Source organism: Corticium candelabrum, chromosome 16 (genome assembly GCF_963422355.1).
Source record: "Corticium candelabrum chromosome 16, ooCorCand1.1, whole genome shotgun sequence".
Lineage (NCBI taxonomy): Eukaryota > Metazoa > Porifera > Homoscleromorpha > Homosclerophorida > Plakinidae > Corticium > Corticium candelabrum.
The window spans coordinates 5389128-5411567 of record NC_085100.1 but is presented as its reverse complement, the minus strand read 5'-3'; the positions used below and the strand labels follow the sequence as shown (position 1 = coordinate 5411567).

Sequence of the window (22440 nt, the reverse complement as noted above, 5' to 3'; positions counted from 1 at the left end):
GCTGAAAAGCAGTCACAGAACATATTCCATAGTCTGTGCATTCACTTAGAGAACTTTTCCACCATTAGAATTAGTTGTGAATGACAAAACCGCGATATTCAGTGACTTTACTGCTCGGTACCAAGAAGCCATCTAAGACCTACCAACTTTTACATGTTTCTTGCTCTACTGTTTACCAAACTCTTAAAAGGCTTGACGACACTGGAGAAGGATTTCAATGCAGAGCTTCCGGTGGAAGACCAAGAAACTAACTGGAAACCATCAAACAGCTTTAATGAACATGATGCAACAAGGAACAACAAAGTCATCAAACAACGTGCACATCAGCTGGCAGCACAGGAAGGAGTTGTCGTCAGCTTGACCACCATAAGAAGAGAACTTCATGATGCAGGCTATTGCTACACTTTGCCTAGGAAAACTTCGCTGCTAACTGAAGCTAAAAGAGCAGAGACATGTAGACTGGCACTCTGACCATGCAGCTGATAAAGGAGCAAAACGATCGTAACAGATGAGACCACTTTTCAGCTGTAGCACAATACCATCCATGTCGGGGTTTCAGCAGCTGTTGAACCAGTCAATCCGCTTCATCGCCATGGCCAGAAAATACTCACATGGGGTGGGATAAGCTCAGACGGAATGACTGTTTTGAAAATGTTCAAGACTGGCATGACAGTCGCCATTTTTGGTATTCTGGAAGAATGTCTTGTTGAATCAGCAGATACTCTTTACCCAGATGCCTGGCATCTTCAGCTTGACAATGCTCCTACACATACAGATTGTCAAACTCAGAACCGCGTCATGGTTCTCGATTGGCCTGCTCTCTAGATCTTGCACACCAATAGAAAACCTCTGGGCAGTCATTCGGTAGTGTGTCGAGCTTCATAGGCCTCAAAATGTTCATGAACTTGAAGACTCAATCCTGGCGGAGTAGCAGTTGCTCATACCTTGTGATCTGTTGCCATACATCGAAAGCATGTCTAGCTGAATGTGCTTTTGTGTAGCTAGTGGGGGAAATGCTATCAAAATATCAAAGGATGACACAAGCTGATGTGCTCTTGTGTGTTTGCAAAAGTCTAGTGAACTTATAAGCATACGCAAGAGTTCTCTTCTACTAGAAAACGTATGTTATGCGAAGACCAATGCGTTTCTGCTTACGCTACCCATGGCCACACGTTCAAGCATAAATGTGTCAATAGTTATGATGTGGACTATATATGGCTGCCGTGATCTTTTTCTGCTAAATTTTTAGTTGTACCATTTCTTCAGGCCGTCAGTCCCATACTAGGTAACTGTTTTTGATACACAATGCGGATTGATTGAACTGTTGACTTTCGTGATTCTGTGATTCAACAATTTTTGCAGACGAGCGCGTGCCCTCGTAAAAGTCCACATTCTTCAGCGACTTGGGCAATGGTCAGCCTAGTCTTGGAGTTGTAGACGTGATATTGTTTTCTCTTTCTGCACTTAGCTGCCAAGTGATCTCAATCCAGCGCTTTTTCTACACACTGCGATGTCCAAACTACAGTCCTCTTGTTGGATCCCAGATGCGGCTCATGACCTCCTTGGTAGCGGTACAGTGTAGTTGTTCTTTTTGATCTTTTGTCATGAGCCAAGCATGTATACCACTTTGCTTTGCTTAGAACTCATGAATCACGTACGCTGATGCACGTAAAGAATGAAACAGTGACTGTACTAGCGTGCACTAAAGTTGTCCGTTAGAGCCCTTATGAAAATAAGATGCGTACGAAGGGTCTTCCCGTCAAATGTACGAAAATAGCTGTGTACGAAAATTTCTGGATTTACAGTACTAGCAATGTTTTGGCTTGTCTTTGACAGGCTGTATTGTAGAGATGTTTATCTACCTATATAGAAAGGAGAGCTGTCTGTGTATCTGTCTGTGTATCTGTGTCTAAAAGTGTTTCTCCAAGATGGCGAGTCTAATCTCCACAGTGACATGACCGGATTTCTCCGGAGTGCACGGATTCCGCTCTCAAGGTGTTGACCCCCGCGCAATGTTTCTTGATGACACAAATGCTACATCTTCTGGTTCATTTGAACACATGCTCTACACCATTCCCATGTGGACTGTACACATCACAATCCTTTGCAACGCTTTCAGCGATCAACGATTTCTTATCGATTGAAGCTGGTTCTCTAGTGCTTGTGTTTAACTTAAATTCTGATTGCATTTGCATCAAATCCAACCTAAGCGTTTCCGGAACCGAGTGCTACACTGGGAGAGAGTCGATTTCTACTGAAAACGCAAGAAGAGCAAGATTCGAATTCGTCCAGCATGAGTGTCAAGCCATATACGGGTGAGCAAGTAACTGCATGTGACTTCCAAGATTTTGCTGCCTGGATATATGATTCTGAGCAGAAAATTCATTGCTAAGACACTCGGTGACTTTTTCATTTGTCTTCAACGGGATAGTAACTAAGCAATCAATAATCCAATCAGCCGAGGCGTAGAACGGGATCTTGTGGAACAGGTCACACTAACGAGTTTCAAACTGACAAATGAGATATTATCTAACAATCAATAACAATAATGCAATCAGCCTGGGCAAAGAACGGGATCTGTAACAGCATATATTATACTTTGAGATAATCGATCTCAGAACAGGATAATATTGAACGGGATATAACTCTGAACGAAATTCTTCATGAGAATTCTGTCCAGCTGCTAATTCTTCAGAAATAATAAAAATGCATGCGAACAAGATATACTTAATGATAAATTCTCAGAACTAGATACTCATGCAACAACATAACTTTGCATACAACGTTAAAATAATTAACTTTAGATAATTAGGCTAATTCTGTGAATGAGCTATGCTTAATGAATTCATACAACAACATATTAATATCTGTCCTTGCGGAGAACAGGCCAGTGAGCTAGTTGGTTATAGTTGACAAAAAAAGCAATCCTCTCTTTTCATGTCAATTTGAAAGTCTTAATATTCATTTTATTTTATTTAACTTGAGGCTCGCATGTGCTAGGGTTACAGTAATGCCCCTGTGGACAAACGGATGGACCGAAAGACGGACGGACCAAGCAATCAATGAACGGCCAATTGAAATGCAGTGCATGCACTCATTGTTGTCACTGGCGTTAATTAGTGTGCCAGTCGATGTGATGTGCTTGTCTGCTTTCAAGGGTATTGAATAGCTAGCGGATATAAATAGTCCCACATGCCAGTATATGTGTCCAGCCTCCTTCTCACACTCCTCATTGGGTCTGACTAATTATATTTAAGGTGGATAGCAGCCAAAGGTTTAGCACTTAAGTGCTTATTCGTTTCTTATATATATATATATATATATATATATATATATATATATATATATATATCTGTACATCAACTATCATAAAATGGATTTATGGCCAAATGGGGGACAGATCAGCATAACAATTATGCCAGACGAATTCAATATTTTGACTCGGGCAACACCTGCGCTATGATGAATCAGGGGTCTTCTGTCGAGGGGTTGACTCTATTGAAATTTCTTGGCACGAAGAGTGCGGTGACTTCTGATTTTGCTTTCATACACAGTACGAAACAGAGGAGACTGAGGCTTAACAAAGGAATGGGAAGGAAAACCTAGAAAACAACACTTTTTAGTTCCCACATGTTAGTTTGACAGAATTTATTGCAAACCATTGTTACACGACTAAGTAAGAACAACATACCTCTTTTGCCTAACATAATGTTACATGAGCATTTACTAGTATTACTGTTGCAATCACTCCCTAAGTAGGGATGGGACCAGTAGTTAATATTAATTTGATTTTCACTTTAGGATAGCACAGCTCTGAAATGCTTTTATAAAATGCCACAATTTTTATATCATCTTGCGTGGCTATGCAGGAGCCGTGATCTGTGACTATCGCTTTGGCGCTAGCACGTTCGGACAACATTGGGACGATGTTTTTGGTGTGAAATTTGAAACATTGTTTACCACGCTTTTCTCTGCGTGTGACATAGTTGCTTTTGTGCATGCACGTGCCTGGGCCGACTTGCCAGCAATTTTGTGGGATCTACGCCATTCTTGAAGACACTCACAGGATCTTTGCTTCTCCATTCATTTCGTACGTGTTAGTATAGGTACTCGAATCACTCGCCGATTTATCCTACTCATGAAACCTGAGTGCTGATCGACTTGCCAGTTTTAGTGGGATCATTTTGCTGTTGTCTGCGTGCACGTGCCTGGAGACTGACAGTACTTTTCTTCTCTCACTGGATGTTCGTTTTTTGTTGTTGTTGCTTACAGGATTTTTGCTTTGCTGTTCTTTGCCTGTTGCTTGAAACACCCATTGATTTACTTGCGAGATCTGAGTGCCGATCGACTTTTCGACAGTTTTGTTGGATTTTTCCCGTTCTCTAAGTGGGCCGCCAAACATAATCTCTGCGTCCCTCACCAGATCTTCACAGGAAATGTGCACGTGTGTGATAGAGACCGTTCTTTCTAACTGGTAGAAGAGGAAGTGTGGATACGAGTCCTGCTTGCGTGGCACTGGAACACACACGACGATTATTACTATATTGTAGCACAACTTCAATTAGACATTGACAACTTGTCCATTTGGTTCAATAAGAACTTACTGCAGCTTAATGGTTTGAAAACAGAACTAGTGCTCTTCAAAAAGTTTTGTGACAAGCAACCAAGATCAGAATTCTTCGTCAAAGTTAACAGTCATCCACTTTTCGCAGTCACTCATGCAAGGTACCTTGGAGTCCAATTTGATGAAAACATAAACTGGAAGTATCACCTGGACTATACCGTAAAGAAGGTATCTAGAAAAGTAGGAGTTCTCCGGAGATATGGTCACTGTCTCACGGATGATGCAAGGGCTGCCTACATTAGATGTCTTGTCCAATTTGATCTGGATTACTGCTCTAGCACCTGGTCTGACGGCTCAATGCATTAACAAGTGACTGGAGAGCATTGAAAAGCGTGCACTTCGAGCCGTTGCACTCATTCCAATTCGAGAAAGAACAGGAAACGTTGAAGAAATATACCAAAGGTTTCACGTTACTCTCTACCAGGTCAGACACAAGCTCGCCTTGATTCAACGAGTATTTCGAGCGATGCATGGAATGTCATCAACAGAACTTCAGTCCTTGTTTAGACAATCTGACGCAGGCTATAGCACAAGGTTGTCTAATATGGGACTTTATGTCAGCAGACCTCGAACAGAAGCTCTGAAACGATCTCCTAGTCATAGATCCCAACAGCTATGGAATTCTCTCCCAGCATCATTGAGATCAATGACAGGAGTCTATTTTTGGCTGTTTAAACAGAGACTTCGTAAATTTTTTACTTGACTTTTTTATTATTGTTTAGTATTCTTTCGTAGTGTTTTTTATAGTTTTTAATGCAGGGTACCTGGAAGATCGGGGCTATACTGAAGGTTTTCCCTGGATAAAGAAAACATCTATCTATCTATCTATCTATCTATCTATATCTATCTATCTATCTATCTATCTATCAAATTAGCTTGTGCCTAGTATGAAACTTTACTTATGTATATAGAGATTAAAGTAGTAAAGCAGTTTAAGCAATTCTCAAGTATGTACTATGAGTTGTAACAATGTTTCTATACAAAGGACAGGAACAAGAATACAAAAATATGTATGTAATAAATAAAAAAGTAGGGATGGCTACGTACTTTAAGCTATTGCTTGAAGAAATAGGGCTGTTTGGTTCAAGGTGGCTGCTTGTGTAGGAGTGAAGTAGGGATTTAATTGTGGGAGATTGGTTTCAGCTGTAAAGTTAAGTGTGGGAGATTGGTTTCAGCTGTAAAGTTAAGTGTGGGAGATTGGTTTCAGATGTAAAGTATGAGTACTTGTCTGGGAAAGTTTTGATGCCTATTTCTTCAAGCACTAGCGTAAAGTACCCAGCCATCCCTTTGTTTTTAATTATTACATAAATATTTTGTATTTTTGTAAAGACTCGTAGCTGTGCTGCTTGAGTTTACAACAGTTCAGTTACTACTAAGGTACCAAATAGAAATTATGCATCAACCAATGTTATATTTGTAATTTAGCTCATTCATTGTTGGACTGTTTCCTGATGACACCAAAGCAGAACATAGAGGTCGACCTACAACTGCTGGCACTAAAATCAGAGTGAGGCATTCGTAGCTCTTCGTGTGAGCAGTAGTCAGATAATGTTGTTTCCTATTTTTCAGAGTCAGGCAAACCTATTGGTAGATAAGCTTATGCAGTGTACACCACACTACATTCGTTGCATCAAACCTAATGAAACAAAGAAAGCACATGACTGGGAAGGAGACAGGTTAGTTTCTTTGCAAGAATTGTTTTGCAGAGGGTTAGGTGGCAATGACATGCCTTTCTAAGTGATGATTAGGAGTCTATTACTAGTAAATGAAGCTGTGTTCTACTTGCTTCAGAGCTACGAGTGTATGTGCGTGTAGTGTGTGTGTGTGTGTGTGTGTGTGTGTGTGTGTGTGTGTGTGTGTGTGTGTGTGTGTGTGTGTGTGTGTGTGTGTGTGTGTGTTTATTGTGAATATCAATATAAATTTTATTAATTTTTGTCTGTCTATTGTCATTATCATTAATTAATCATTATCTTGTGCTAGAACGTAATTCTTTGAAAACATATGAATGCATTGATGTGATTGAAGATAATTAACTAAATATCGGCAAGCAATAGTGAAATACAAGCGTCACAACAAGACGGTTGAAGTTTATGTATAACCACAATCGTATATTCTTCCACTCAACAGACAGACATCGGTAGACTCACAGTGCAGTACGTACCTGCTTCTACATCTCGATACTTTGGTTGTCTTGTAGATCATCAAGTCATCAATTATTGATCTGTGTGGCTATTAAACTCGCACAAATATATTCTGCGCAAATAGTTTAGTGTGTAACAAAATCACACAATTTTATACCCACACAAAGTACTTTACGATACATACACCCATACATGGTAATTGCTACGTCCTCTACAGATAAAAGCCGTCTCTATTTCTCAACATCAGCTGTTTCATTTCTATGTTTGTGGCCTCTGAGATGGCTCTTGAGATCAGCCTTCAACTTCATTAAGAATAAGATGGGAAATATCCTAAGAAAGAGTAGTTGAGATGTAAAGACACCTGTATATTTATGGATTATAGTGACAAACACTTGTACAGCTTGAGTGCCACTCTCTGAGTCTCAAAGATTATCCAGTGACAAGCCAAAGCAAGATAACTAGTAACCGTTTAACCACAGGTTTTCAGAGTTTCCCTCTCATCAGATGTTATCAGCCATCTTGTCATAGTACCCGAGGAACTTTCCAGCTGTGTCCATCTTGTTCGTTCACTGCCCAGGGAATATACCATCCTTTACTCTGTCTCTGAGATAACTATGTCTTAAACAGTTGCACCATGAGAAGGTAGTTATCCAGGAATTAGGTGACCAGAGCCGTGAAGATTAGTCAACGTTGGCACTCAACACACGTACGTACATACATACACACATGCATACACAAACATTGAGACAGACACACCAGAGGTGGTTGAGCTGTTTCAGAAATGCAGCCGCTGAGCTGCAACACCACTCAATGTTACAGCGATAGCTTAAATTGATATTTGCATGAATTATAGTTTGAATACTATAATTAGGTTAATTTCAGTTTTCTATCAGAATTTGAAAGACATTTCTATTTTATCAACTTTATTGTACACTGAAACTGTGTATTGATTGCAATAGAGTGAAACATCAAGTTGAATATCTTGGTTTGAAAGAGAACATTCGAGTTCGTCGAGCTGGCTTTGCATACAGAAGACCATTTGAAAAATTTTTGAGAAGGCAGACAGACTGCATCAGATTTTGTAGCTATGAGCATGGCAGATTAACTAGTTTAATTTAGGTATGCCGTGTTGACACAAGAAACATTTCCTGAATGGAGAGGTCCTGTTGTGCAGGGCATCCAACATTTAATGAATTCAGTCAACATGGAACCAGATCAGTGGCAGCTTGGCAAATCAAAAGTGTTTGTGAAGAACCCTGAATCGGTAAGCATCAGCTTAGGTGGTCTTTATTCGCCTAGTGCCTTTCTACTTACAGCATTTTGATGTAGCTGTTCCTATTGGAAGAAGTGCGAGAGAGGAAGTATGATTTCTATGCAAGAGTGTTGCAGAAAGCATGGAGGAGATTTCATTCCGATATCTTCTTTAATAATCTAAAGAAGAAAGGTAAGTTTTGAACACGTCTAACACCAACAAAATAATAATTGTCGCACCCGAATGCACTTGAGGGCTGATAATTAGTTCTCGTCTTTAGACAATCAGTGGTTGCATGACAAGGGTCTCAAGCATACCGAAACACATATTTGCCAAAAAAGTTTTGGGTTTTGTGTCTTGGTGTGACAGGATTAGGGTTGCCTACTATTTTCATTTACAATTAATTTGCATGGGCATGCCTAAACTACAGCTACACTTAGTTCCTTCAATCGTTGTCAAGTGAAAAATTACATTTCTCAGCTAAAACTTGTTATATTAACTGACTGGCTGATTTGCTTGTCTTTGGCTGGGCAAATTGACACAAACTGCATACATGTTAACTCCCAGATTAGGCGAAGACACGCAAAGTCTGGATATACATCTAATCATGCAGCTTTTTCAAAATTTCTGTTGGATGTCCTCACTTTAAAGATGTTGCTGCTGTTGCGCTAACTCCCAGATTAGCCGAAGACAACAAAGTCTGGATAAACATGTAGATCATCATTCAGCTTTTTCGCCAATTCTGTTGGATGTCCTCACTTTCAAGATGTTGCTGCTGTTGCACGCAACAGGTGTAGCGAATGTGGCAGCTATTGGATGCGCATACACAGGCAAACCTTCTCAGGCAAACAAAGGTTTGCCATATTTCTTAAAGGTACACTCCGTTGTTTAGCACTACACCCCCGCAAACTTGATTGCATAGTCTACGCAAGCAAGTTGGAAGGTTGGGCTGAACTACAGGCAAAGCTGGATATCAGAGCGTAGTCACCGTTGCAAATAAGGAAAACATACGTGAGCCATTTTGCAATCTTGTAGTTGAAGCAGAGTTCGGGTCGCGTGCAAACCAACTTGTCATCTTTCCTCAGGTTGATGGCACCAAATAGGTTACGTTTTACACAAAGCAGGTTTGAACATGCGAGCACTACATATCAGCGTGAAAACAGAGCACATACGATGATCATGTGGTAAGCAATAGTTAGGTCACGTGATAAGTGCAAGCACACAAATGCAGTGCAGTGTCATTCCTTTAGCCTTGCACACGTATCCATGCCCATTTCATAACCCACGAGCACATTTTCTCAACACCTTGCGAGTGTCTTCTAGTGTTTTGACGGTAGCGAGGCTCCTAGCATTAGCGTGCGTTGACGAAATGTTTCTCACGTGACTATCATATGCGCTTTGTTTTCAGGCTATTTGCTGCTAATATCTAGCGCTTTCTTATCCAGCTTTGCAGACTAACCTTCTACCTTGATTGTGTAGCTATGCAATCAAGTTTGCGTCGGCGTAGCGCTAAACGACATAGTGTTCCTTTAAGAACCCTGATATACACGAAAGTCTTCCTGTTATTCATGTTATAGGTAATAGATGACACACTCATGTGTACCATCTGAAGTCAGGAATGGGCATTTCAGATTTGGTGGAGATCCGATGCACTGTTTAGAGAAATTCGAGCGTGAGTGGAGGTGGCTTTGATTCGCAACAAATCATGTTGTCCTAAGGAAGGTGACACATTTACTGTCTACAACTACCTGTGGGTATGCATGAGCAAAATTTGGTGGAGCTGCGACTCGCCGTTTTGGAGATTTGCTTTTATACACAGGCACCCATACCCATGTTATGTCTTCACTTGAGTAAGTGGTGCAGGCCACATTGTTAGGTCACTTGCTAGGGCTTTATTGCCACCAATGTAATCTCTTGACTCTGTTCGGATTTCGATTGCAGAACTTTGTATGATGTTTATAACCCTGCTGTTTAAAGTTTTGGTGGCAATGACCACAAAAGAGATGGGCTGCTGCTCCATGTTTCTGTTGTTGTTGTTGATTGACAAGACCTGCCTTGTTTTGAGTTATAAAAGTGCAACCAAGTTAAAGGTACACTCCGTTGTTTAGCGCTCTGCCTATGCAACTTTAATTGCATAGCTATGCAATCAAGATAGAAGGTTGGTCTGAACTACAGGCAAGGCTCGATATGAGAGCGCTAGATATTAGCAACAAATAGCGTGAAAACAGAGCACATACTATGATCATGTGAGAAACATTTCGTCAACGCGCGCTAACGTTAGGAACCTTGCTACCATCAAAATGCTGTAGACACTCCCGAGACATTGAGAAAATATGCTCGTGGGTTATGAAACAGGCGTGGATGCGCATGCAACACTGAAGGGACCATCTGCACTGCATTTGTGCGCTTGCACTTAGCACATGACCTTACCACGTGATCACCGTATACGCTCTGTTTTCACACTGATATGTAGCGCTAGCATGTTTAAATCTGGTTTTGTGTAAAATGTAACCTATTTGGTGCCTTCAGCCTGAGGATAGGTGATGACTTGGTGTGCGCATGACCCAAACTCTGCTTCAACAACAAGATTACAAAATTGTTCCCGTACGTTTTCCTTATTTGTAATGGTGACTACACTGTGGTATCGAGCTTTGCCTGTAGTTCAGTCCAACCTTTCAACTTGATTGCGTATAGTATGCAATGAAGTTTGCAGGAATATAGCGCTAAACGACGGTGTGCACCTTTAAGTACACAGTAGTTCGGTCTGATCTGATATTTGCTTTTCCTCATTCTTTCTTTCCTAGTATCTTTGTCATTTTTCCATTTCCTCAGCTTCTTTATTCAACTCTGTAACTACAGGATCCACTATAGATCTCCACTTAGCACGATCTTGGGCAATGTACATCCATTCTTTGTTGACCTTATATTTCCTGAAATCTCTCATCACAACTTTGACCCATCTGAGCTTCTGGCCGCCTACAGAACGCTTAACACACACACACACACACACACACACACACACACACACACACACACACACACACACACACACACACACACACACACACACACACACACACACACACACACACATGCACGCACGCCTAAAAATCCTAAATGTCAGGAGCTGCCTCTCAGAGGTCACGCCCCCCAGCTGTTAAGCTGAGCCCTGTGCGCTACTCAGGGAACTCTGGGCCTGCGCTAGCAAACTCCTAGAGCCGGGCCAGACACTCGCAGGAGCACCGACTTGTGAAGCTAACTGTGGTGTGAGCACCCGAAGTCTCACCAGGACCCCAGTGGCTGATGTCACATCACAGCCGATGGCCGCTTAGGACCCCAGTCAATGATCAGGTACTCATTTTACTCCTGAGTCGAGAGAAGCAAATGTGTGTTAGTTTCTTGCTTAAGGAAATTATGCCACAGCTCGCCATCACTGTGACTTGAACTTGCGACCCTTAATGGTCCCGAATGTAAACACTCCGTAAGATGACTCTCTAAGCAACTGAGGTATCGCACCAACGTGCGCATGCATGCGCGTGCGCGCGCGCGCGCACACACACACACAGACAACTCGCCTATATATATACCAAGAGAACTATAATATATGACTAAATAGCGTTCAACAAAGCGTTCGTAGAGATAGTGAATTGGATTGTAATTCCTTGGAGAAAATTTATAGTTTACTTCGTACATGTGGCTCTTAAGATGCAAGGAGCAAACCAGTGAGGTGCTGGTATGGTGTCTCTAACATTTTTCTTACTTGACACGTGTTTCTTGAGTAGGCAGTGAGTCTGGACAATCTTAAGTCCAATTTTTTTGTAAATAGTTGTCCCACACAAGAGGTGCTCTCAACATTGCTGGACTAGGAGTGTACGAACCTCCACATAGTAACTTACTACTACAGATTATAAACAGGATGCATATATGTGCAACTGCACAATAGGAGGAAATACCATTTAACCATAATGATGCGACACAGTCATCAGAAATGGAGATGTGGTCTCTCAACATCACCTCTTTTAGTGCATGTTGCATGATTGATGGGCAGAGTGCTTTGCAATGTCTAAACTGACAGAGAATGCCGGTGCACACTCTATCACAAAGACAGAAGTAATGCTACTACTCTGCGTCTTGTACATGTTGTATAGGATTTTAAACTGAAATATCCCAAGAAACAGGAGTGCATTTAGAAATTAACCATGTACTTTCTGTAAGTAATAATGCTAATACTCAATAGAGATGCAACTGACTTGTGTTCAACTTGTGTATATTATAGACATGTGTAATATCCATTTTATAGCAGCTGCAGAAGTTCTCCTTTTTGCTAAAACGGAAAGTCATTCTGCTTTCATATTGCTCGGATGTCATCATGTAGAAAAATCAATTGATTTCACCTACACAAATAGAGCACGTGGCATTAAGTGGTTTCCTTGTTCTGCTTTGCCTTGAAATTTAAGTTGGATGTGTGAGAGTTGACAATGTTTGCCATGTCTTTTGAGCAAGGAATTCTACAGCAGTTATAATTTTTTTACATTTTTTAAACTTGCTGACTCTGTTGTCAGTACATACCAGGCATAGTGTTAGTGTTGTACTTCACATAGGAAGTTGTCAACAACCTGCGATTAATGATCGTATTATTTTATTATGTTGCAAGGTGAAGCATCTTTTTTCTTGTAGCATCCAATTTAGTACTGAATCGGAAAGAGCGTCGACATGGAACAATCAATAGGAATTTCTTTGGTGATTATTTGGGATTGGAGCATAACCCAGCTGTTCGATCTCTTCTTGGTTTGTTACATTGCCTTGATGCAGCTCTTGTCACATTTTATGGCAATCATTTATGGCAGGCAAAAGGGAGAAAATTGAATTTGCTTTAACAGTCAACAAGTATGATCGAAGATTTAAATGTGCAAAGCGAGATCTCATTGTGACTCCACAGTTTGTGTACTTAGTTGGTAGAGAAAAGGTACATTGATTTTTGCTATCATTGTAGACATGGAAAGACAAGACATGTGTTTAGATTACAAAAGGGCCACAGAAAGGTCAGGTTGTAGATGTAGTTAAAAGAAAACTTTCAATGGAAGAGATTTCTTCTCTGTCACTCAGGTATTGTGAATCTGATGTTTCTGTGACATGTAGACACTGCCAATTAACAATGATTTGGAAGGCTGTGGGTTTTCGTTTGTTGCATTTTGAGACATAAGGTTGTGTATGTGGTTTGCTTTCAGTTGAATTCCTTGTTGAGTACAGAATGTCTTGCTATTGAATATAATCATTAACAGTATTTTGTATAATGAAGGCTGTGTAGATTAGCTTCTTTGTGTTGTGTAGTCCATACCAAGATGACTTTGTCGTGTTGCACACTGGAGATTATGACACTGTGATGGAGATGGTCTTCAAGACAGAGTTTCTCAATGTTTTGTCATCGCAGTATCAGCGTCAAACAGACAAATCATTGCGGATCAGCTTTAATGCAACGTCAGTCCTGAGCTTGGTTTGGTTGATCGCTTAGTATGCATGCTGTTGCTGAATGCTGCTCAATTGTAAATTGATTGAACACTGAAGCTATGTTATACATATTCTGTTTTAATGTACTATGCAGAGTCCCATTTCATGTGAAGAAACAAGGGTTTGGTGGCGGTGGCAAGAAGGCTGTTACTTTCCAGAAGGGAGGACAGTCGGAGTTTGCAACACACAGAACAGCAGGAGGAAAATTGGTTGTCACTGTAGCAGATGGACTACCAAACAATACAAGTACAGTATTTCTTCATTAAAAGCCACCCTCGTTTAAACGCCACAACTGAGAGTACAGATAAAATGTAAATGCCACCCTCGAATAAACACCGCATTTTAATGAATTCCAATATATCTAGCTCAAAGTCTGAAGGAAAAATCGTACGATTTCTTCAGAGGCAAACGTTTCTTTAGACTGCCCTGATACTGTTTTACTGCATGATGTCTTCAAGTGTGAAATGCATGCCAGTATGGTGTGTTGTTCTCGTGAAAAGGTGTCAAGCCTACAGTGTATACGTGTACATACACACTCCTAGTGCACAGACAGAGACAGAAAGCACTTAACAAATATGGCCACCCTCGAATAATCGCTGCCATTGTTTAAACACAGCAGTTGAAACCCTAGCTAAAAATAAGCGCCGTGGCGTTTAATCGAAGAAATATGGTTAGAACAAGCGATAATGTCATGCACATTGCAAATTTGTATGGTTACTTTATTGCTTTATATATTTAGGCATCCAGCAAATGAACCTGCACATAACTGTCTTTAGTTGATTTACTGTTCTGTGTTTGATGGAAGTTATTATAGTAAAGTTGAAAGTCATACTTTGCCGTAATTATTACCTCTTACGCAATCCAACGATTTATTGTTACCTTGACTTTTGTTCCTGCGTGCTTGTGTGTGTGTGTGTGTGTGTGTGTGTGTGTGTGTGTGTGTGTGTGTGTGTGTGTGCATGCGTGCGTGCGTGTGTGCGTGCGTGCGTGCATGCGTGCGTGCGTGCGTGTGTGTGTAACACTTTACTCTTCTTAATGTTGTTGCTTGACTGGTTACATATGATTTGGTTTATGAAGGCTCATACGTGGGACACATAACGACATGCTTGAATACCATATGTTGTTGCCATATTATGGTTCTTGCATACCTGTATTGTTTGTGATGACAGGCAGCAGTTTGTTGTTCAAAGATGTTCTTTGTTTAATAGTGTGCGGAAATCTTATCTTGAAGTGCATGTGTAGGAAGAGTCCAATGCTCAATTTTCGTCATGTAGTGCATATGAAATTAGTTAGAGATTAGAACGTGGCTAGAAACGTTGACCAAGGAAAGATTGCAAGAGCAAACACTGTAACTTATTCTTTCTACTTTTAGGCCAGTGCTTACTCGTTTTAGTGATAGGCATTCATTTGAGAGGTTGCCCAGGATATTGAACTGCCATTCCAGAGTTGACATACGATGTCAATTCATGTTATGGAAGCAAGCATTATTGTTACATTGTTGACATTTAGGAGGGTTTATATCTTGCCTGTTCAATTCATTTAGCAAGTAATCAAGAATATCATGTTCTCAGCAATGCATGCAAACTGTTTTATGCATTATGTTACAGGGTTGGGTTTATTTTTTTCTCTTGGTTGTCAGTCTTTTTTTAGCTGTTTTTTTCCTAAGTGGACCAGCAAATGTAAGCCTCAAGATATCTAACAAACATCTGGTAGGTTTACTGATATCAGGGCTATTAATTAAGATAATGGGTCTGAATCAGACAACACTGCATATTTTCTTGTTTTACAGGAATAAACTAATGAGCAGACTGCTATGACTATTTTGCTATGTCTGTTGTCTTTAACTGATGTACCAATTTCTCTCTTTGAGCATACACCTGTACAGAGATTCTGTGGATTGTGTAGAGATGACCCATTGCATTTTTCACTTTTGATGTAACAATGTAACAGTGCTAAAGAAAAGAGGCTTATGATTAATTAAGAATTAGGTTGTCTGGCCCATCCTTGTATTTAAACGTCTGTTGTAGTATTCGACATATATGAGCTTGTTGTGTATTTTAATGTGTGATGCTGTTATGTCATTTTAAGTTTGTATGTTCAAATTATTGCAGCACCAGGACAGACTTTGCCACGACGTGGTTCAGGGTATGTAGCACTTACCAAAAAGCACAGACCGACAGCTGGCGGTGGGAGGCCTAGACCTAACGTTCAGAGAGGGCCTGTACAGGCACAGGTAGCTGCTACTCAGGAAAGAGGCAGCCTAAAGCGACGTAACACAATGGAACGTGCTCCCAACATGCCACGTGGAGGTCAGAAACAAGTAGCAAACAGAAAGAGCAAAGAATTCAACCCAAGCTTCTTGCAAGTGGCTCAACCTGGGGCAGGAATGATGCATGGGTAAGGCCATAGTAGTCAATTTGTTCATGTGTTGATATGGGTGTTTGTGGTAGACGTAAAGCAGCACCAAACCCTGCTCGGAGTAGACCGCCTCCTCCTCCACCACCATCACTACCTAAATGCAAAGCTATTTACCCGTATGAGGCTCAGGACACAGATGAACTCACGTTCAGTGTAGGAGATATTATTGAGATTGTGAAGAAAGGTTTGCAATATCTGTACGATGTCAAGCACAACGTTTCATTGCCTCTTACACACTTGTTGGTGTTACAGATGACAGTGGCTGGTGGACTGGTCGTTTTCATGCCCGAGAAGGCCTGTTTCCTAACAACTACATTGAACTGATATAAGTGAGAGGTAGTGGACAGTTTGGTGACCAAATGAAATATTTTCTCTACCCACGTGATGTGTGACATGTTCATCATGCATTATGACTATTGACTGTTCTTGCTAAGCATTTTGGTAGAGTCGTGTTAATTCGTTTTATGAAATATGTATCAACTAGCTAATTTGGTTGCTGTGGTTTGCTAGGACATATTAAATTGTTAGTACTTTCATTCTAAGCGGGAAGCCCAAAGGTGCACATTGACTTGAATGCATAAATATAATTGATATCAATGATACAAAATAGTGTGTTTTACAATTGTCCTTATAAATATCAAAGAACCTGTTTTGAGCAAATTCATTAAATGGCTGGGATGTTGAAGTATGTTGTTATGCAGCTGCCCCTACATCATGACATCCTTTTATGCCTCGTCATAATGTCAGAATTACGTAACAATGCCAACCCTAATCTCAGCAACCACTACTTTACTAATCGAATAATTAATTGTCAACGTGGCAACCAATTCAAGACATGTTTTTCTGTGACTTTCACATGTTTGGCTACATTTGGACATCGCACAGTATTATTACATTTACATGATGAATGGCAAAACTTCTGAAACCTTGGCAGGTTGAAGTGAATAACGTGTGTGTGTGTGTGTGTGTGTGTGTGTGTGTGTGTGTGTGGTGTGTGTGTGTGTGTGTGCACGTGTGTGTGTGTGTGTGTGTGTGCACGAGTAACAGACAATGAATGAATGAATGAGCTAAGTTGGTTAGAGTCCCTAGTCATCTTATGGAGTGAGTACATCTGGGACCCTACAGGGTTACAAATTCAAGTCACAAGTGATGGCGAGTTATGGCATAATTTCCTTGGGCAAGAAGCTCATGCACAACTGCCTCTATTGACTTGAGTATAAAAATGAGTATCTTTTCTTTGACTGGGGTGGCAAAGGCCCCCGACTGCGACAAAGTCAGTCTGGGGTCTGGGTGGGACTGCAGGTGCCTACACCACAGTTGGCATCGCAGTTGGGGCTCCTGCGAGCACCTGGCCAGGCTCCAGGAGATTGCTTAGCACAACCCATAGCGCCTGCATAGTGCACAGGAACCCAGTCATCTGACAGGGGGCATGACCGTCTTATCTTAGCTCCTTATCCATGTGTTGCGTGTCTGTCTGTCCATTTGTCTACATTGTGTGTCCGTGTCTGTGTACTAATCGAGAATGAAAATGGTTGCTGTGATAACTTGTAGTCTCTAATGACAAAGAATTTCGGTTACATTGACAAGAGTCCTTCACCATACATACACTAGTACAATAAATGCTTTATTTGCTATACATGTATTTAGTCACTGACCATTCAGTTACAAGTGATTCATGATATAATCAATTGCTTTCTCTGTGTCATTCTTGGTGTTATGCAATGCTTCATGGATAAGTTTTTCTGGAAAACCAATCTCCTTCAGCTCACTAACTGTCTTTAGATGGTCCAAGGTCTGTAGAAAGAACATATTATAACACCACCAACTGAACAGTTGACAACGATACAGAAATCACACCTCATCCATGTTTCCTTTGTTATATGTGAGAGCAAGTTCCACACTGTCTGCTGGGTAGTTGAACGGCATTCCAACTATCTTATCAACATTGACCAAGAAATCAACAATCTACAAGTAACAACAGACATCACACTTGCAGTCAACTTGTCACACTGTGTGTTTCTCAGCTGCGACAACCTCAGTATACAAAACATTTTCTAACTTACTGACCTCCTTTTCACTAGCTAGCTGTTTCACTGCTCTCGCTACCCGCTCTCTGGGAAGGAAGCCCATACTGACAATTTTCTCAACTACAGATTTCTCTGCTGCTGTTAGAGTAAAGAAAGGATCAATCAGTCCCAAATCTTCTTTTTTCCAACCAGTCTGGGTTTGGTGGTTTCTCACTGGTACAGATGGAGGTGGGCAACTCTGCCTCATGTTAGTCTCTTGACCATGAAGTCGCTAAGCAATCATTGTCAACATACTAAGTACGACTTACATGACATGAACGTTTACTGTACCGGAGGAATTGGTGGAGGTCTCATGTCACCTACTCGATATGGTGGAGGTAGATCCTGAGGTGAAGGAAACATTTCCATTGTTGATGTAAAAGTTGGAAAACTGTCTGTTGTAGTGACTGGATGACCAGGATAAGGAGGAGGTTCAGGTTCTGTAAGCGGTTGTTGTTGAAGAGCAGCTTGCAAAACAGTTGGCTACATAACAGTTGCCAATCACGAATGATATCCATAATCTACACAAATCTCCCACCTCCCACTGTTTACAAAACTAAAACACCACCTAACAGGCATTAGTTAATTAATACTAAAACTAATTAAATAAAACTAAAATTACGATATATCTTGATCTGTACATTAGCCTAAAATAGATTGTTCACCTGTTGTTAATAAAAGTCTTCATTATTGATCATAACAAAATTAAAATGGTTTCCTTCAACTGTTTTAAAGTAACCAATGAAGATTGCTACAAACAGCCACCATAATAATTCAAAAATTAGTAATCTATAAACATAAGTCAAACCTAACCTGTGCTCCAGGAGGCAATTTTGCCGCCAGCGGTTTCGGAGTTTGTTCTTGCAATGGCCTGTTTCTTGGTTTAGGTACAGGTGACTGCCCTTGGCCTGCCGCATGATTTGGCCTTGCTTTAGGAATGGGCTTATTACTACCTGATCCCCCCTGAACAGACTGCAATCTCTGAGTATCTACGTTTGACGTTGGAGGTGCATTCGGTTGAATCTCACTAGACCGATCAGACCAAGCGGACGTTTCTGTTACCTCTGCTCCACTCCCAGTATTTTCATCAGCTGGCTGCAGTATTGTCCTCAACTCACTCATATCATCAATCGTCCGAAGCTCCATATCCTCAAATGGAGTCGAAGTTTGATTTTCAAACTCAGAAAAACTTGTCAGTGTGCCTGCCTGAACTGACGTACTAGGTTGCAAGTTTGTTGTATTACTTGCGCATACGATTGGCTGCAGCACTTCTCCTCCTCTCACAGACTCAAATATTTGACTAGCATCACGAGGCATGGGACCTTCAGGTGCATCATTTCCTGCTGCGTCAGCAACTGCTGCTACGCGAGCTCTTTCTCTTTCCTTTGCCCGTCTCATGATGTCTCTTTCTGCTGTAAAGTCATATAGAAACTCAGAGCAGTTGAACGTACATTCTCTCACCTTTGGCGGAATGGCAAACTAGAATACACAACTGACTAACCAGTGACGTCAGAACAAGAAAAATGCGCATATCATACCTCTGAAATAGTTACCGCATTTTGTATCTTAACTCTCACTCCACGTAAGGCCAGATCTGTGACAGAGCACACCGTGAGGCCCCTGACTATCGTTACATAACATTACATTCAACTCACTGCCTCCGTAGACGCTTATTGCACGCTCTACAGCAAACCTTGGTCTGCTAGCCATACCAATAACTTACCGAGAGAGACTATAGTACCATGAATGCTGTAAATAGTACATTTACTGTACAGTAGCACGACGCTCGCCGATCCGGGAGATTGGAAATGTTAGCGTGCGGGACTGAGATAGAGTCGACGCATGCGTAACTAATTTTTCCAATTTTTCCGATGAATTACTCCAACTTTCCGCAGCAACATTCGCCATATGGACATGGACACGTTCCATTGCTGAACACGTTTCCTGCTATTGCACCAGGCAAGCAGCTTTAGTTTACTAGACGTAAAACTCAACGTTTGCATCTATGTCTGTCTGTTCTGTAGAGCACGTCGGCAAGCATGTTCGTGAGCTTGACGGCATTTTCGTTAAAATTCAAGTCAACTCTGCGCAACCTGTAAGCGTTGTATGCCCGCGTTGTAAAGTTTATTGCCCATGATGTGCTGTGACTGCCTAAATCAAATAGTTTTCGCAAGCGAGAAAATTTCGCAAACTGGAGCCAGAGTCATTTCGCAAGTGACAATATTTTGCAATCTGAAGCAAGAGATTCAATAGTTGAATTGTTTCGCACGTGATTTGCATGCACAAAATTTTGTAATCAAGCTAATTAATTGAAGGTGCCCGCTCAAGATTCACCGCGCACGCGCAGACACACCCACGCAAACTTGAAATCGTGCCTTTATGCACACACTTATCCATTTACCAGTTTGAGATAACATGCTGTTGAACAAAAAAGCAATTTCTTGATCTTTTCCTTGTTGCACATGACCAAAAAATGGGTGGAGCACAGAGTGTGCACTAGCACGATGGCATCCGGACAGATATCTACCATGTGTGAAGTTGTAGACTAGCTTAGCAGTGTACCAACGCATACATCTGACTTGCAGTTGTTGAATTTCCTTAGAAGAAACACCACTACCTGTGCATCGTCTGTCGCTACGAGTATAGGGCATTCCTCAGCTCTTGTAGCTACCATGTAAAGATAGATGCACGATCTGCATTGCCGGCACCTCTCCATGGCTTATTTAACGCTCTGAGTTTCAGATGCCATTAAGTGATGCTCTGTGCTCCACCCGTTTCCGGGTCATTTGCAACTAGGAAACGATCGACAAAGCACTTTGTCGTTCAACAGCAAGCTATCTCAAGATGGTAAATGGTAAATGTGTGGATAAAGAACCTAACACACTTGTCGTTAGCTTTCCTGAAATGTCAAGTATGAGGAGGGAAACTGCTGTGGCGGACAAGAACGCGATTCGCCTTTCTCTTTATACTAGGAATAAAGACTGTATGTCATAGAACGTGGTGCACCCTAAGATATTCCCTAGTTCTGCTTCGTTATGACACAACTTGAAATCGTGGCACGCTTTCAAGTTTGCGTGGGTGTGCTTGTGCGTGCGTGTTGAATCGTGAGCGGGCACCTTTGAGAAAGACTCTTCACAAGTGATTTAGTCTACACGCAGAGGCTGCATTAATCCATCAAATTGTGTTTGTTACTCAATTAGTGTACATGCACGCCAGCCAATTAATTCATTAATTAACAACTCCTGCTTGACTTTTCAGTATTGAGGGCATGGCTTGGTAATGCTGCCGGTAGACAGGATACACACAGGTGTCTACCCTAGCTACATAACAGCAGCTGTACAGTAACTTTACAAACTGAATATAAAGTTTAAACGCATTCATAATGCTTAATTAATGTCTGAGCAATATGAAATTGTTTGAAACAGCTAGTGTGCTGGGATTGCATACCTTCCGTGTTACGATGGCTGACAAAGCCAGTAGTGCACATTAGAAAACCTTGTACACTGAGTAATCTTGGTGGATCTTATAGGGCGCGGTCTGTTGCACAGCTCCAGGATCTGGTTAGAGTCCAATTTTCACCCCGGAAGGTCCATCATTACTTTGTCAGTTTTTGCAAGTGAATTAACTAAGAGTTCTTTATGTCAAACAACAGCTTTGGTCAAAAGGTCAAGAACCTAGCCAAACACTTTTTTGCTGTTGGTGTATTGACAAAGACACCATTTTCTGTGTGTTGCTTTAGACAATGTAAAGTGCTGTCTACGTTTTTGACAGTCATCTACATTTTGTTTTAAACCATGGTTGCTGTGGTGGCTTGATTGCAGTGCTTGTGCCTAAGTGTGATTATAAAATTGGAGCAGTTAACTTAAGGCAATTTCTTGGAGTCTGGTTTACAGTCGCCATTGGGAACGCCGACTGATTTTACTGTATTTGCTGTTGAATGCTCGTAACTTGATGACAACCAAGTTTGGGAAACGATCAAATTTGGCAACCTGGCTGCTCTTTGCAAAATTTGCAAAATTAAAGTGACTGCAAAAATTAGTTGACTTACAGTATGTTGCATATGTAACGAGCTAGTGAAACCGGCCGGATTGTTATTCTGTCTTATCCGGGAACAGTAGCACGTGAAGTATTCATTTTTATTGAACCAGCGTATGGAGAATGGCATGCTCAAACAGGAAACCAGAAACATTTGTTGCTAGTGGCTCTATGTCATTTCCACCAATATAATATACTCAGTATCAATGAAATCTTTGTGGGTGTGCTGGGCCCTTTTATTCAGTATAAATATGTCTTCACGTGACGTGCGACCAGTCACAATGGCATATTGAGGTGGTGTATTGAGATGGTGTATATGAGGTATTGCACAGTTAGTGTGCAATAAGTTACTTCGGGTTATTATCTCACTCTCACTTAGTTACCAGCACATCTCCC

General features: G+C 41.1%; 2 protein-coding genes across 2 annotated transcripts; one reads left to right on the top strand and one right to left on the bottom strand.

Moving 5' to 3' along the window:
* Positions 1-6004: 6004 nt before the first annotated feature.
* LOC134192123 (unconventional myosin-If-like) lies at positions 6005-16485 on the top strand. The gene is made up of 13 exons (XM_062660816.1): positions 6005-6131; positions 6194-6300; positions 7725-7823; positions 7885-8029; positions 8095-8209; positions 12695-12805; positions 12865-12983; positions 13038-13123; positions 13349-13495; positions 13620-13771; positions 15637-15922; positions 15976-16127; positions 16196-16485. The coding sequence occupies exons 2-13, from the start codon at positions 6224-6226 to the stop codon at positions 16270-16272; spliced, it is 1566 nt and encodes a 521-aa protein (XP_062516800.1). The 5' UTR covers positions 6005-6131; positions 6194-6223; the 3' UTR covers positions 16273-16485.
* A 1016-nt stretch (positions 16486-17501) lies between these two features.
* On the bottom strand, positions 17502-19820 carry LOC134191740 (ubiquitin-associated protein 1-like). Its single transcript, XM_062660354.1, has 7 exons — positions 19665-19820; positions 19548-19603; positions 18823-19488; positions 18301-18492; positions 18011-18241; positions 17801-17908; positions 17502-17737 (listed from the first exon to the last, which is right to left on the bottom strand). The coding sequence occupies exons 1-7, from the start codon at positions 19717-19719 to the stop codon at positions 17606-17608; spliced, it is 1440 nt and encodes a 479-aa protein (XP_062516338.1). The 5' UTR covers positions 19720-19820; the 3' UTR covers positions 17502-17605.
* Positions 19821-22440: the final 2620 nt, after the last annotated feature.

What these genes read in the sequence shown, in the direction of transcription:
- LOC134192123 (XM_062660816.1), top strand. Translation starts at nt 6,224, where the DNA reads ATGCAGTGTACACCACACTACATTCGTTGCATCAAACCTAATGAAACA. An exon ending in CATGACTGGGAAGGAGACAG is followed by an intron (nt 6,301 to 7,724) that starts GTTAGTTTCTTT and finishes TGATTGCAATAG; the next exon opens with AGTGAAACATCAAGTTGAAT. An exon ending in TATTGAGATTGTGAAGAAAG is followed by an intron (nt 16,128 to 16,195) that starts GTTTGCAATATC and finishes TTGGTGTTACAG; the next exon opens with ATGACAGTGGCTGGTGGACT.
- LOC134191740 (XM_062660354.1), bottom strand. Translation starts at nt 19,719, where the DNA reads ATGGCTAGCAGACCAAGGTTTGCTGTAGAGCGTGCAATAAGCGTCTAC. An exon ending in ATGCGGTAACTATTTCAGAG is followed by an intron (nt 19,489 to 19,547) that starts GTATGATATGCG and finishes TGTGTATTCTAG; the next exon opens with TTTGCCATTCCGCCAAAGGT. An exon ending in ACAAAGGAAACATGGATGAG is followed by an intron (nt 17,738 to 17,800) that starts GTGTGATTTCTG and finishes TTCTTTCTACAG; the next exon opens with ACCTTGGACCATCTAAAGAC.